The 15,094-nt window shown below is 36.0% G+C and overlaps 1 protein-coding gene across 1 annotated transcript in view; it reads right to left on the reverse strand.

The window, feature by feature from the left end:
- Nucleotides 1–2,844: 2,844 nt before the first annotated feature.
- The window catches only part of LOC130678299 (uncharacterized), a 46,251-nt gene continuing 34,001 nt past the window's right edge, over nt 2,845–15,094 (reverse strand). Inside the window, exon 3 of the mRNA XM_057485448.1 lies at nt 2,845–5,661. Within this exon, the coding sequence (XP_057341431.1) occupies nt 4,357–5,661 (1,305 nt within the window). The 3' untranslated portion in view covers nt 2,845–4,356. The remainder of the gene's footprint in view (nt 5,662–15,094) is intronic.

Raw genomic sequence — 15,094 nt, forward strand, 5'->3', positions numbered from 1 at the left:
TGTCGACGACTGGCATCTGTTTAACGGAGAGGCGCACTGAGGATAGCTTGCGCTTACCGAACGGTTTCGGAAGCAGCCGTGATGGTCATCGCGGGTGTGATTCCAATCGACCTTTTAGGGTTCGAGAGGAGACGCATCTGGGATGCCCGTCGGGCTGGGGAAGAACCGTTGGAAAGAGTTAAGGCTCGAGAACGCGAGGAAACCCTGAGACTCTGGCAAGAGCGATAGGAATCTGCGGAAACGGGACGTTGGACATTCAGGCTCATTAAACGAGTCCGTGACTGGATTTCACGGAAAGAAGGAGAGGTGGATTACTACCTTTCCCAATTTCTGTCCGGTCACGGCCAGTTTAATGAGTACTTGTATTGCATGGGGATACGAACCGATCCTTACTGCCAATACTGTCCGCAAGTTGTCGACTCTGCCGAGCACACTTTCTTTTTCTGTCAGCGTTGGTCTGAAATACGGCTGCGCTTTCAGGAGGAGAAGGAAGTGCCAAATGCCGCTGACCTGGTGATACCTTGGATGTTGGCGACGGCAGACAATTTCAACACAATGACAACATACGCCCGAAAGCTGATAACGGAGAAGATAAAAGAAGAGATTGTGTAGAATTGAAGAAGATAAACAGCGACGGCGACAAGAAGAGGAAGACGAGCACTGCGAAGTAATTCTAACGCGGTCCCGCAGTGCTAGGTCTGAAGAAGGGAGGGATTGAGGTTTTTAGCCGGTAGGGCCCCCAAGGATACAGTTATTTGCTTAAAACATCATTTAAGTAAATACATCCTTGGGGGAGGAGCCTGGCACACGGAGAACAATAGGCATATGGAGAGCAGCTTATGTTTTTCATATGAATATTGTTTTCTACGGTGCGGTGACGCATTTTTCCCTCAATCTTCTTCCTAAAAAAAAAAGTCAACCTTAATACACTAGTTATAATTATTTACAACAATTCCTTTCTAAAAAAATTAATGAAAATAGCTGTTTTTGACCGCCTAAACCAGAATGATCCCTTAAAACTCCTTTCATTCTTTATTGGGATTACTTACATTAAGTTCTGTCCATGTCTGTACGTTTTCTTAGAAATAGTAGGGTACTAAAATTCAAAGTAACACTTTTTTTAAGTATTTGGGTTTTGTAAGCTCAAGGAGTTCAAGGAGCAAATATATTCACAATAATTTTATTGAGCAAGGAGCTCGAAAACAGCAGAAAGTCGAGATTAGTCCACAGGCCCGGGTCAACCGTTTTCCAAATCTTTTTTTCAATGATTATCCAAAAATTCCTTCGATAGATTATTTTAACTTTATCTAGGTGATTTTTCACGCTTCATTACTTTTTACTAGACTGTGAAAAAACATCGTTGCTGCAACTAATAGCGGTAATAGATTTTTAATTTTGATTCAGCAATAAGAAAGAAATTGCGTTTATGATCAGGACTACAATCGATTCCTTTGAAGGCAGTTATTGATAGATATGTGATAAAACTTCTCCCAACTTTTGTGGATATTCATTAATTCACAGTTATACTATGTTACTTCATAGAATATAATTTATTGAATTTTTGTTAATTTTATCGTATTCAAATACATCGTACTGATTTTAAAAAATTCACTTATGCTTTGACCTAAGTAACAGGTACTCAAGTAAGTGGTTTTGTATAAGAGCCTTCTGCAAGGCCCATAATTACTAACGTCTCCTTCTACGTATGTGCCTTGCGCAAGATTATGTAGCAAAGAGCTGACTTAAAAATTGTGCATGATTTGCTCATGATATTGTAGACAAGAATATAGAAGATATTTCTAACATGGTGTAGGCAAAAGTTTCTGACGCATTTCTTACCCAAGAAGCTTGCAGCAGTTACTTGCGGATGGCTTGTTCAAGATCTGCTCAAGACGCGTGATGCTTTCCATACTATTCCTTCCCCCACCAGATTTAATTTGAGCAGATCTTGAGTAAGCCATGCGCAAGGTAGATTCAAAACGCTTCTGGCACCGATTTTCCCCTGGAATTGAATAATCACTTCACCAAAATTCTTGTGTAAGGCTAGCATAAGACTTGCAATTCAAATCTCCTCCAAATATCAGGAACAAGACCCATAGGTGAATGATGAGGCTAGCAACTATTGAACTTGAGAGCAAGCTTGTGCAAGCTTTGAAAAAAACTGCTATATGAGGAGATTCACGGTTTTTTTTTTCGCAAAGTCAGCAATTTATTCAAATCATAATAAATAATAACAATATAAGTTTTGTAAATTCATACATTTATTCAAATTGTCGTATATAAAGAATGCTAGAAACATTTTTTTCTATAATAGGAACGAAGTGATCAACAAGTGTTTTCCCTCGTCAAAATTAAAAATTAAATTTATGCCTTCAAATCTGACATGAGAGTAAGGGGTGAAATTATCATTTTAGATTGTGATGATGATTTTAAAATTATCAAATCAGCTTCAAGAGCCTGCATTTTCAAAGTAAAAAAGATTCTCAGTAGGTCGTGTACGATAGGTGAAGAGAAAGAAAGGAAAAGGAGGCTACTAACTAAAAATAGTTGCCATGATCGAAAAGAAATTGATATTTTTAAATTTCACAAATAGTTTTTTAGTAAAATATGTTTTTTTATGAAAACAAATAATCAGCATCTTTGACTTATTAGTATCTTACCATTAACTTATTGTTTTATGTAAACAATAAATACGAGTGATGGACTGGAGAGCAGAAACTACTGAAGAATTTAAAAAATACTACTGAAAATATTCTGCTCACACTAATATTCGAAACCAAGGTCTAACGAACATGAAGCATGACCGCTGCCGTACTACTAATAGAACGCTCACGTTCAGCTTGAAATATCTTTATCTACTTTAAACACAGCTATTATTGTAATGATAATCGTATGATAAAGAATTGAGCTAATTTGACGTTACAAATTAAATGTATAGTAGGCTTTGAAGTGTTGAAACATCATTTCAAAATGATGATTTACTTCTTCATAAGCTTTTTTTAGAGCATTGAGGACTTTAATATTATTTTAAAATTGTGATCTACTCTCCCATACTCGATTATCAGAATATTGAGGACTTAAATAATATATGATATCCAGCGGCAAGTACAACATCAACAGATTTGAGGCTTTCGAGACTCAGCTACATTTATAATTTCGACTCGGGTTAACATATGCTTGAAATTAAAACTATGAGTTCGTAGTTTTATTTAAATCTTCGTTCTACTTATACTACAAGATTTTAATTTGAGAATTATAGTTGAACCAGTTTTTCATATGTATATAATATATACAGAACTGTGTGTATATATTTATATACAGATGAATACAAGACATAAAGTTACTCCAAAAGTAGAAACGTACTCTTTAACCAGTTCTATTTGAAGTTTTCCTCCTATTTTTATTTTCTGACATCTACTTTTTCGCTGGATTATAAATTCCGTATACAACGATGGATATTGTTCGTTCAAGTGCTTCACTGATTCTTGCTTTTTATTTCCAACAGTTTATAACACGAAGTAACGTAATATTGCATCTGAAATTTAGTCAAATTTGAGAAGCTATCGTGAATAAATCTGCTGAATTTTCTCGTCGTATGATAATCTATTGTAAATTCTCATTTATTACTCTGATTCAAAACTTTTATAATAAACATAGATTCATCTAGTTTTAAGAAAAGTATATTTTTCGATGTTACGAATTATTCTGTTTTCTTTTGCCTCCTTACCAATCTGTTAATCATTTCCGAGATTGATAAATTTCTTTTTCGTTAACCTTTTTAAATTTAAGTTGTTTTTCTAAATTTTATTGAAATATTATTGCAACCCTAAAATTTATGCAAATAATTAGAAGTTTTAAAGATTCTATTGAGCTAAATTGACATGTTCATAACTATCGTAAATAAATTGCTAAGATTTTGATAATTTGTAACCTTTAAGATTCTATACTTTGAAATTAAGCAAATGAATAATCATAACGTTCGAAACTCAATATTTATTGGTAATTTTGTTCTCATTCATCATGATCAAATTATTATGTTAATCCCAAAATTACCAAAGAAGTAATGCGTTTTTTTCTTTTTTATAAACATGTCATCAAGGAAATTTGATGTATTTTTTTGTTCATATCAATGTCCTAAATCCGTAAACTTTTTTGCAAATTCAAAAAATAATAAACTTTTAAAATTCATAACCATTCATAATTTAGTAGATGCAAATTTTTTTCATTAAACACAAAAAACAGTATTAATGAGAAAATTATTGCAATTAATTCGCATATAGAAATCAACTCGGTTTTAAAATCGACTCTATGTTTATTCGATGAACTCTAGATTTCATCTGGTTATATCGTAGAAGTTCAATTTTTATGGGATATTGGTTGAGTCAAACTACTGCGCAATTCAGGATAAGACTTTCTTTCGGGTAATAGATATTGAATAACAGGAGTATGCTCTGGGTCTCGGTATCTTGCTTCAGCTTGCGCACGAGCCACATGCGTTGCTTCATTCTGGGCTTTGACGTGAGCTGCACGATGAGCCTTGTATAAGATTACTGCTTGAGCATTAGCGAGTTCTTGTGCTCTCGCTTGTGCATTTACTTGATTTCTTTCAAAGTTAAGAGCGAAAATGTGAGCATCTTCTTGAGCCTTAAGATGTGCCGCCTGTTGTTTTTGAAGAGCAATAATTGCATCAGAATGTGCTTTATATTCCGTAGCTTCTTGGTTCTTTCGATTCTCTGCGACTTTTTCCGATAAGTGATTTATTAGTTGTGCTTTCTGAACAGACTGAGGATCTAAAAATTTGGAGTTTTTTTCAATGTGTTCTCTACCAGCATCACTAACATCACCATGATTGATTTGATCGAGAGCAGTTTGCTGTTCATGTCGCTCTATTCCGAGACGAATCTGATTAAGTGCAGCTCGTTGATGCTCCAAGTGAGCGGAATGAGAAAATTTTTGGAATGCTAAAGCTTGAGCTTCTGCTTGAGCTTGAGCTTGAGCAACAGATACCAAATTTTGTTCTGATTGAATTTTGCTAGGCCTAGAATTAGATTTCACATATTGTGATTGTGGTATGTATGGAGTAGGAGGAGTCTTCACAAATGGCACTGGTTGATGATTTGGTAGATTCTGTAACAGATGTTGAGGAGAATGGTGCACATTTTTTGGTGCTGTTAATTCAACGTGGTATTGGCCGTACTCTGAAGTGTCTTGATATGATTCAGTTGGTGAATTTTGGATTCCGGAATATCTTGCGCTTGAATAATCGGTTCGGTCCAATTTTTTGGATGATAAAATATTACCTGTATTTTGTTTATCATTTGGAGATATAGGAAAATATGATTTTAAAGTTTTTTCTAAATTTGGATCATTATAGACTAGTGCGTATGCTTGATTTCTCGAAATAGGCAACATACTTGCGGAGATGTGGGCAGGTAATTGATTTTGAATATTTATTTTAGGTAGATTTGAATATTCGGTTTGAGAGTTTGGTTCATCGTATGAAAATTTCTGTTGTCGATATTGATTGATGGGGCGTTCCAGTTCTTCATTGCCGCTTGTATAATATTCACTATATTCTGGCTTGTTGTTTATGGATGCACTTCGCTGTGGAGCTTGTATATTTGCATAAAGTCCCGTATATGTATCATAGTCATGAGATTGCTATAAGCAAAAAAAAAATACAATGATTTTTAATTTTTACCATATGTTTATAATGCACTTTGAAATATAGCGTACGTTAACATTCCCTGAATTCAAAATACGATTAATGAGGATTAAAAATATTTTTATCGTTTTGACTATTCATGAATCAGAAATTGTTGATTACTGAGTATTTGAAACGATTCGAAATTTCGATTATTTCGAAATCTTATGCCTGATAATAAATTATCATATTACCTTATGATTTGAGATTAATAAGTACCCATATAACAATCTTGTTTAAGGCTTGAGCAAGCCTGGTCTCAAGTTCGATAGACGTCAGTGCCTTTTCCTACCTATGTGTCTTGCTGCAGATATTTGTGGCTAGATTTCAATAGCAAGTATAGTACAAACCTTATACAAGAAATTCGAGCCAGATTATAACTTAATTCTGGAGGAAGACTATAGTTGAAAATAATTGCTCGTGGCTTGCTCAAGATCTGTTCAAGGCTAAAAATTGACCTTGAGCCTCGAGCAGATCTTGAGCAAGCCATGCGTAAGTACCTATCGTAAGTTACTGGTGCAAGAAATGCGCCAAAAACTTTTCAATTGCACCGTATCTAAGATATCTTCATTAGACCGGTTCAAAAAAATCGACTATTTTTTTTTTTTCAAAACCCGCAGTGAAATATCTTCCTAGTCATGAAAAAAGCAGCCTGTCGAAACGGGAGCTCTGAATATCAATTTTGAAAGGTCGCTCATCGTAAATTTCTATTTTACATTTAAATAACATGGGAAAAAAAATTTTTTATTTTTTTATTTTTCTAGCTCGGCATTTGCACGTCATATAAATAAGTCCATAGCATAGTCTTGTAGAGAATTGAACGCTCTACAAAAAAGTTCTCTTATCATTTTTTGATAAATCCATCCATTCGAAAGTTATCGGAGCTGGTAGTCAAATCTATAATAAATTTCCAGATCTTTTTACTTTTCCAGCAAAACTATCAGGCTTATCAAAAAGTGTCATTGGATCTTTTTTATAGACAATTTTATTACCTACAAATAATTCCTAATGAAGTTCTTTGAAATACCGCAATGTTTTCTAGTTATTTTCATTTTAATGCCAAGCTCGTAAAAATAATAGTCTTCTACTCTATTCTGAGAACTTAAGATTAAAATGAAAATAACTAGAAAACAATGCGGAATTTAAATGATCTTTATTGGGAATAATTTGTAGGTAATAAAATTGTCTATAAAAAAGATCTTATGACATTTTTTGATAAGTCTGATAGTTTCGCTGGAAAAGTAAAAAGATCTGGAAATTTATTATAGATTTGACTTCCAGCTCCGATAACTTCCGAATGGATGGATTTATCAAAAAATGATAAGAGACCTTTTTTGTAGAGCGTTAAATTCTCTACAAGAATATGCTATGGACTTATTTATATGACGTGCGAATGCCGAGCTAGAAAAATAAAGAAATAAAAAATTTTTTTTTCCCATGTTATTTAAACGTAAAATAGAAGATTTACGATAAGCGACCTTTCAAAATTGATATTAAGAGCTCTCGTTTTCACAGGCTTCTTTTTTCATGACTAGGAAGATATTTTACTGCGGGTTTTGAAAAAAAAAAATAGTCGATTTTTTTGAACCGGTCTAATCTTTATAGTTCTAGTGTACAATGCCTTGAACAAGTCATGCACAAGTCTTCATGACGATTTCTTGCTACATGATCTTGCGCAAGACCCATACGTAGAAAAAGACACTAGTGACTAGGGGTTTTGCTTCAGGCACTGGGGCTAGAATCTTGCTCGAGCATGTGTTACTTGGGTACTAAACAGAATCAAGTATATTTAATACTCATGAATCAGTTATAATCAGAAAATGGTATGTACTCATTTTAAGATTGAAGGTTATTGAATGTTGAAAATAAAAAGTACTATGAGAATTAAAGATCGTTAATAGATTTTAATGATTTAATCTTTTTTAATCCTCATTGATCCTATTTTATGAAGAGGGTTTTTACAAAATTAGGATAATTATTTCTATTTAATAAAAAAACTAAAAGTTAAAATAAGGGGTTCATTAAATTCACTATTTCTAATTAATCAAACATTGGTTACAGAGTAATGGAAGGAACCAATATTTTAGAACTTCTCAAGCCAAACGATTGTTCTTACCAGAAACAACAAGAACTAGAAAACCGCAACAATCTATATTTAATGAAATATTGAACAAAATCCGAAGTTTCCTGTCTTCTCAAAAGTCAACATAAAAGGATGCGAGTGAAACGCAGTTGTGGCGGTCGCAATGGTGGACACATTTTTAATAACAAGAGCTATAGTTACAACAACAATAATAATAACAACCCGGTTTTTTTCTAGCATAGATAGTTTTAACTCACTCTTCGACGACGAGAGTGGGAATATAAACCATGGGTAGAATCAGCGCCCAGGCGGTCGTTCGGATGTTCCGCGTGACGCTTCGGGCCATATACTTCAGCACGACACATATGCATCTTCACGCCGTGCGTATGACTACCAAAATCCTCCTTTGCCACACTGTACACGTCGTTATTCCCACCCCCACAGAGCCGTAATGACCGGTGACTACCAACCTAACAGAATACGGATGAGCCTACGTCAGTGGTCTCAAGCGATACTAAACGTTGAGAATACGTTCCAATGGCTACTGCTAGCGAGTCTCCCCGAGTTGCTCTGAAGAGGGGAGTATGTCTCAGCTCAGGAAATTAGTAAATCTATCAGGAGATGAACAAGCGGATAATTGCTTGTGGGGAGCCCTTTACATAAGGTATGGGAAGAAGTTGCACCCCACCACTAATCCTATGCAACCATGTTGACCAGAGCTGGGAGTCTGGTACCACGGGGGACCATTCCAAGCCTACTGCAACCAGAGTCTCTTTATTTTCTGAGATGTAAGTAGTGTTTAGCCTAAGAGAGATACGACTCGTGATGGCTGTGGTTAGATACTACGCGCAATGAGGATTTTTGATTATACCTCCGGTTAATGTCCACCTTAGTCGTCACTTGATTATATTTTTCGACTAAGAGTGTCGTCTGGGTCAGAAGATAGGGATGCCTCGCAGCGCGTGTATGCCCAAAGGGGGAGGAAAATGTCCCCCATCAAACGGAGGTGGACTTCACTCTCGTTACATTAATTAATTAATTGCTACTGAGTCCGGGGAGATGCTCTGATAGTAGGAGAACGGGTGAACAATTTTGGGTAGGTTCTTGAGGCACTTAGCAATATTTTGTGAGTGCCCCTGAAAGACCCCTAAAAAAGAAAGTCGAGGTCTGGCTGGAGGGTAGTGGCCCACTAACAACCCTTGAAATTTTTCGAAAGGGAAATTTCCTTACTCAAAAAATGTTTTTGAAGCATTTTTATTTTTTTATATCTTCAAGTGAGATATTTCAACAATTGAAGTATCAAAAAGTCAGTTTAATTAGTCGGGTCTAAATGTTAACCAGACTATTGAAAAATGGTTTTTTAAATGAATTCAAAAAATGATTTTGAGGTACTCTGAAATTTTGTGAGAGTAATATAGGTAATTAAAGATAAATAATCCTAAAAAAGCCAGATCACTTTGATAGAATTTTTGAGCTGCCAGATCGTCGTAAAAGTATCACGTAAGTGCGTGTGAATAGCACTATGCTTAAGGCACGCGAGAGAGCGTATGTCGGCTGTTCCTCTCACTCAAGGCAACTACAGCGCGATTGGCTCTCGTGACGCCACGTGACCTACAGTGTCCATGCGGGATCTCCGTAGTAATTTCAAAGTAGAATTAGAATCTCAGTCGTAAGAATAAAGCGTATTTGTGAGCCACGTGAGATTATTTGCTTGATTTTATTATTCTCAAGGAGTGCCGATAAATTAGATTGTGTGATTTGTTTAAAAGACTCTGTAAAAAGTGATTAATTTAAAAAAAAAAACTCTAACGAAATGTGAAGAAGTATTGATTATTCAGGATAAAAATAAGTTTAAATATGATAGTGTTATTATACCGTGTGACGTTACATTGCCGAAGAGGTGGAGTTGAGAGTAGAGGAAGAGTAAGCCTTCGTGTTAGAGAGAGATAGAATAAGTACGTGTGTCGAGGAGGGAGAGTTGAGAGTGTGGTAAGTTAAGAGTGCGGAGGAGTGCGTGTACGGTACGTGGTATGTTTTTGGAGAGTCTGTGGTGGAGCGTGGATTTAACGAGGAAGGTCTAGCTGAGTCACGGATAGTGGCCAAGATAACGTGCCTTCCAACCAGTTATGACGACTAAGCCCAGGCTTAGCCCTCGGAATTGACGTGATGATCGCGGAGGAGTGACTGAGATGTCACCGCCCCTTCGGATTGGTACTCGGAGTTAGCTGGGGTACGCTTATGTTTATCTGGGGATGGCAGGCCTCGTTGCGATGCTCGAGGAAGTCAAGAATTTGCTAACTTCGGATACTACGGAGAGTGACATTCCGCGAAGGTCTGGGAGTCCACGGCTTGTATGTGGTGAGAGAAGAATGGGTGGGAGAAGAATGGGTGGAGAAGCGAGAATATGAGAGTGACTGAAGAGGAGTAGAGCGTGCGAGTGAATAGAGTGGGAGATTGAAGCGAATCAGTTGTGCGAATAACGTCGAGTAAGTTAGTCGAGTTTAAAGTTGCTCGGGTATGTAACAGGGTGAAATAGATTCCAATGACTATTTATTAAGATCTAAACTTGGATTTGTCCACGGTCGATAACGGGTCCTAATTATAACCCGGTTTATTAAATTGAGTGATTCGACATGTCACCGGGTGTCACTAATCAGTGAGACCCGAACATCCGCCCCTCTCTTTGGCTAATTAATTTAGTAGGGATGAGTTTTCCGGGGGTGAATCGAAGAGTTATAAGGAAGTGCCGTGCCAAAAATCAAGAGAGTTCGTCGGACACCCAAAGGGATCAGACCGAATAAATTAAAGGTAAATATAAAAGTCTGCGTCCGCTTTACGTGGAACGAGGCGATTAACTTGTTAATTATTAATTGTTACCTGGCACTTAGAGGCCATTCTCTTAATCAATTATATATACAGAATTACTTATACGTACTGATCATTGACAGGTTATCTATCACATTGCTAAGAAATTAATAAAATTGTGGCGAAAGTAGAAATACGAGGACGAAAGCCGGACAACGGAAACCTGGAAAAAAACACCACTAGCATCGAGAGATTAGTCGCAGCCTGGAGCAGATCATCACTAAAAGTTCCAAGGATTGCTGAAATTATAATTGGAGGTAAATTATAATTAATTAAGACCTCTGCTTAATTTTATTAATCTGGCTAATTAATTATAATATATTACTTAATATATTTCCGTTGATCTCGCGTAAAGAAACGGATAGTTCAGGCTCTCCAGCCGTTCAATCTCGTGTTCTCGAAAGTTCCATCACGTCTTGTTTTGTCACCATTAAGTGTTCGAACTCTATAGTAATTATTCAAGGCTCTACAGCCGGAATAAAACAAAGTTGTCGTATAAATAATCCGGTAATTAAAATTACTAATTTATAAATTTATTCCAGGCTCTTCAGCCGTTATGAATTAATTTATCTTAAGGTTAATACAGGCTGGAATTTATTCCGTCAGCCGCATTAATACTATAATTCATAAATTCAATCAATTTACTCGAAAACGTCAATAAAAATCAGAAACCGCGTGACGCTAATTCACCGGCCGAAAATTCTAGTCAACCCGAAATCAAATTCTAGTCATTACGTGATTACTAAATTAATTTTAAGTTAAATAAAATATCTAAAAACTAAATAAAAGATACTAGAGTTTGGGTAAATTAAATTGTGAGTAAAGTTAAAAACGGATTATTTTGAAAGTGAAATAAATTTAATTGTGAAAAGTGTCAGTGGAAAATTTAGAAATTGAAAATTATAAATGAATAAAAATTGTGGCAAATTAATTATGAAAATTTAATCAGAGAAAATAATTAGTGAAAATTATAAAGTGGCAAAAATTAATTAATTTATAAATTACATTAAAAACAAAAATAAATTAATTGATTAAAAAGACAGTAAATTATAGGATGAGAAACTCTATATTGAGTATTGGGATAAAATTCGAGTTGGAAAAATTGACTGAGAAAATTGCTGAGTAAAGTAAAGTCGAGTAAAGTAAATTTAATGTTAAGGGAAATCTGTGATTTAGTCCGGTGGACAGTTAAGTAATAATTATACATCCAGGGGATGATTTTAAAGTAAATTTTAGTTATACATCCAGGGGATGATATATAATAATTTTAGTTAACGTCCAGGGAACAATTTATTAATTGGTATTAAGGTTTAACGTCCAGGGGACGGTTTTTTAACAAGAGTGTGTGTGGGAGTGTGAAAAACGTCCAGGGGACGTATTAGTTTGTCATAAGATTCCGTCTAGAGGACGAGGTATAATTTAGTTTGTCATAAGAAAAATATTAGTTTGTCATAAGAAAACGTCCGGGAGACGGAATTAGTTTGTCATAAGGAAATATTAGTTTGTAATAAGGATATAGTTTGTTATAAGGTAATTAATTGTTATAAAAGGGTTAAATAAATAATAAGCAAGGTGCTTAAAATTATTAAAATTAAAAGTAAAGTTTTAAATAAATTTATTTCAGCCTGTTCACTATTCTTCTCCTCTCTCACAAATATAAAATTTACAACGACCCTGAGTCTCTAAATAAAATCCAATTAACATCCGGTTCTGGAAGGCCGAGTCCATCTTCTAGTGGCGCCCTAATATTCGTCTATAATACTTAGGAGCGACCAGACTTGGCAAGCTAATCACTCTGTCATAGGTACGAGTAGACTAAAGAGTAGAATTTGGAGTTTTGAAGCGAGGGGTTGCAAGTCGGAGAGCCACCAAGGTGGGCCTCGACCGGCTCCTTGCCTGATGTCGTTTTGAAACCTGTGGCTATAACTATTGTGCTCTGAGAGCCGATTCTCGTGATTTTTGTCGTCCCGAATTACCGCATTATTTATTTTATTTTATTATTTATCTTAACGTGTGTTAAGTTTTCGTGACTCGTTGCCCGACTAGAAATTGTAGTGAGGCGGTAGTTTGCTCCAAATAAGGCATGCCGAATGTCAAACTTGGGACAAGTGAGGCATCCAAACGAGGCCGATGTTTGGGATGTAACGCAGTTGCGAGACTCAGCGTTACTTGGCCTCCAAATTCGAAGGCAGTTTGGAAGCCACACTTGCTGCAAGGGTCCTAAGCCTAAAGTGTCCCAAGCTTAGCTTCCGAATTCGGTGGCAGTTTGGAAGCCAAAGCTTGGCAAAATTAAAAAAAAAGACTTCAATTTCTGTATTTTTTTTTTTTTTTAATGATGCGGGAATCAATCAGATTTGTGATCAATTTAATTTCTAACCGAGTAGAAATTTTTAATTTAGGGAAAAAACGCTGTAAATATTAACCGACCGCACACGATTTAGTGGGATTCGAACCCGGGACCATACGCACGAAAGACCAACGCTTTAACAACTAGGCTACGCTACCGACAGCGACTACTACGTTTACTTGTGCTATATGAGATTGAAAGGATACATCACTTTGAAAGAGCAAAATATAATTGAAAATCTATTATTAGTAATAACAAAAAAATTTCTTTTTTTTTCGTGCACTATGAAATCCTGTATGTAAATAATTGTGATATGTGTAATTTTGGTTATATAGTTATGTATAAAATCGTTTAAAAAGTATATAGGCTCTATATATGGCCACGTATAATCCTTAGAGTATTTAAAAAAAAAAAAATTTTTTTTTTGTTACGTTGTCCAAAAATTGAAAGTATGACTAAAAATAAAAATTATAGTACCACTTCAAGCTCCATTTTTCTATTTTTCATTTAAATAACACAGGAAAAAAAATTTTGTTTTTTTAGAATTTTTCAACTCACAAACAAATCAACGGATTTTTATGCTCAATAAATATTCTTGTAGTAAGTTTAACGGCCAAGTTAAGCTGTTTCGGCCTTTTTTTCGGCCAAATATTTTCACCTGGGTCGCAGGAAGTAACGGTAACCGAAGGTTTACTGAAGGTTTACCGAAGTTCGGCCTGCCATAGATGTCCCTAGTTCCCCTTAAGCTTGGCAAGCCAACTTCTAGAAACTTTCGGAACGTCTAACTCGCAGGAAGTAACGGTAACCGAAGATTTACTGAAGTTCGGTTTGCCATATATGACCCTAGTTCCCCTTAAGCTTGGCAAGCCAACTTCTAGAAATCTTTGGAACGCCTAACTTGCAGGAAGTAACGGTAGCCGAAGGTTTACCGAAGTTCGGTTTGTCATATATGACCCTAGTTCCCCTTAAGCTTGGCAAGCCAACTTCTAGAAACCTTCGGAACGTCTAACTCGCAGGAAGTGACGGTAACCGAAGATTTACTGAAGTTCGGTTTGCCATATATGACCCTAGTTCCCCTTAAGCTTGGCAAGCCAACTTCTAGAAATCTTTGGAACGCCTAACTTGCAGGAAGTAACGGTAGCCGAAGGTTTACCGAAGTTCGGCTTGCCGTAGATATCCCGAATTCCATTCATATTTGGCAAACCGATCTTCGCTCTGCCTAACACGGATGTAATAAGGCGCATATTAGGCTTGCCTAAGTTAGGCAAGCCAAACTTGCCCCTCACTAATTCTTCGGCATTCCACACTATAATTTCTAGTCGGGCGTCATCGAGAGGTTCCCGATGTCATACTCAGGTATTTATTCGTCTGACGGACTGAGAGTACTAAACCGCGGGCCTTTCGAGCCCTTAGCGTTGATCCCGCGTCACTTTCACGATATTTTGATTAGTTTCTTTTCTTTATTTCATTTTAGTTTTAATGTAATTGATCGGTTTCTTTTCACATTGTTAGAATCGTGACCCTCTCTCCACAACCTAGCATACTGAGCGCACCAGGAAATGCCGCACCAGAAAAGTCGGCTGGCGCACGAGAGGATCTGAAGGAGATGAAAGGGGTGACTGGTGGGCGAAGTGTAACGTAACCCGATGTTTTAAATTTGCGTATAAAGTATTTCATTGAGTACAAGTGTTGCGTAATTATTAAGTTTTATCGAGTATTAAAAAATATTATGAATTATAATGAAAGAATATTATGAGCCCACTTCTAGAATATCTGCTGTGCCATCTTCTTCATCAGGCATGGTATTAATTACATTTAATAATTTCAATATACGTATGTTGATTATATTATAACTATAAATGTATTTTTAATGAAATAAATTATTTAATAGATTAAATTAGTATATTAACGCATTGAGTGGAAGGTGTATTCGTCAACGAGTGTGATTGGTTCACGAGTCGTTAGGCGAGTGTTGCCAACACACGAGTGTCGAAGGCCCTTCCTACTTAATCCGTTACAATAGTTTTCGCATCGAATGGTAAGAAATAATGTAACGGGGTAAATTTGATTTACCGCGTTCAATTTAAACTTAAAT

The sequence above is a fragment of the Microplitis mediator genome, chromosome 1 (genome assembly GCF_029852145.1).
Source record: "Microplitis mediator isolate UGA2020A chromosome 1, iyMicMedi2.1, whole genome shotgun sequence".
In the NCBI taxonomy this organism is placed as follows: domain Eukaryota; kingdom Metazoa; phylum Arthropoda; class Insecta; order Hymenoptera; family Braconidae; genus Microplitis; species Microplitis mediator.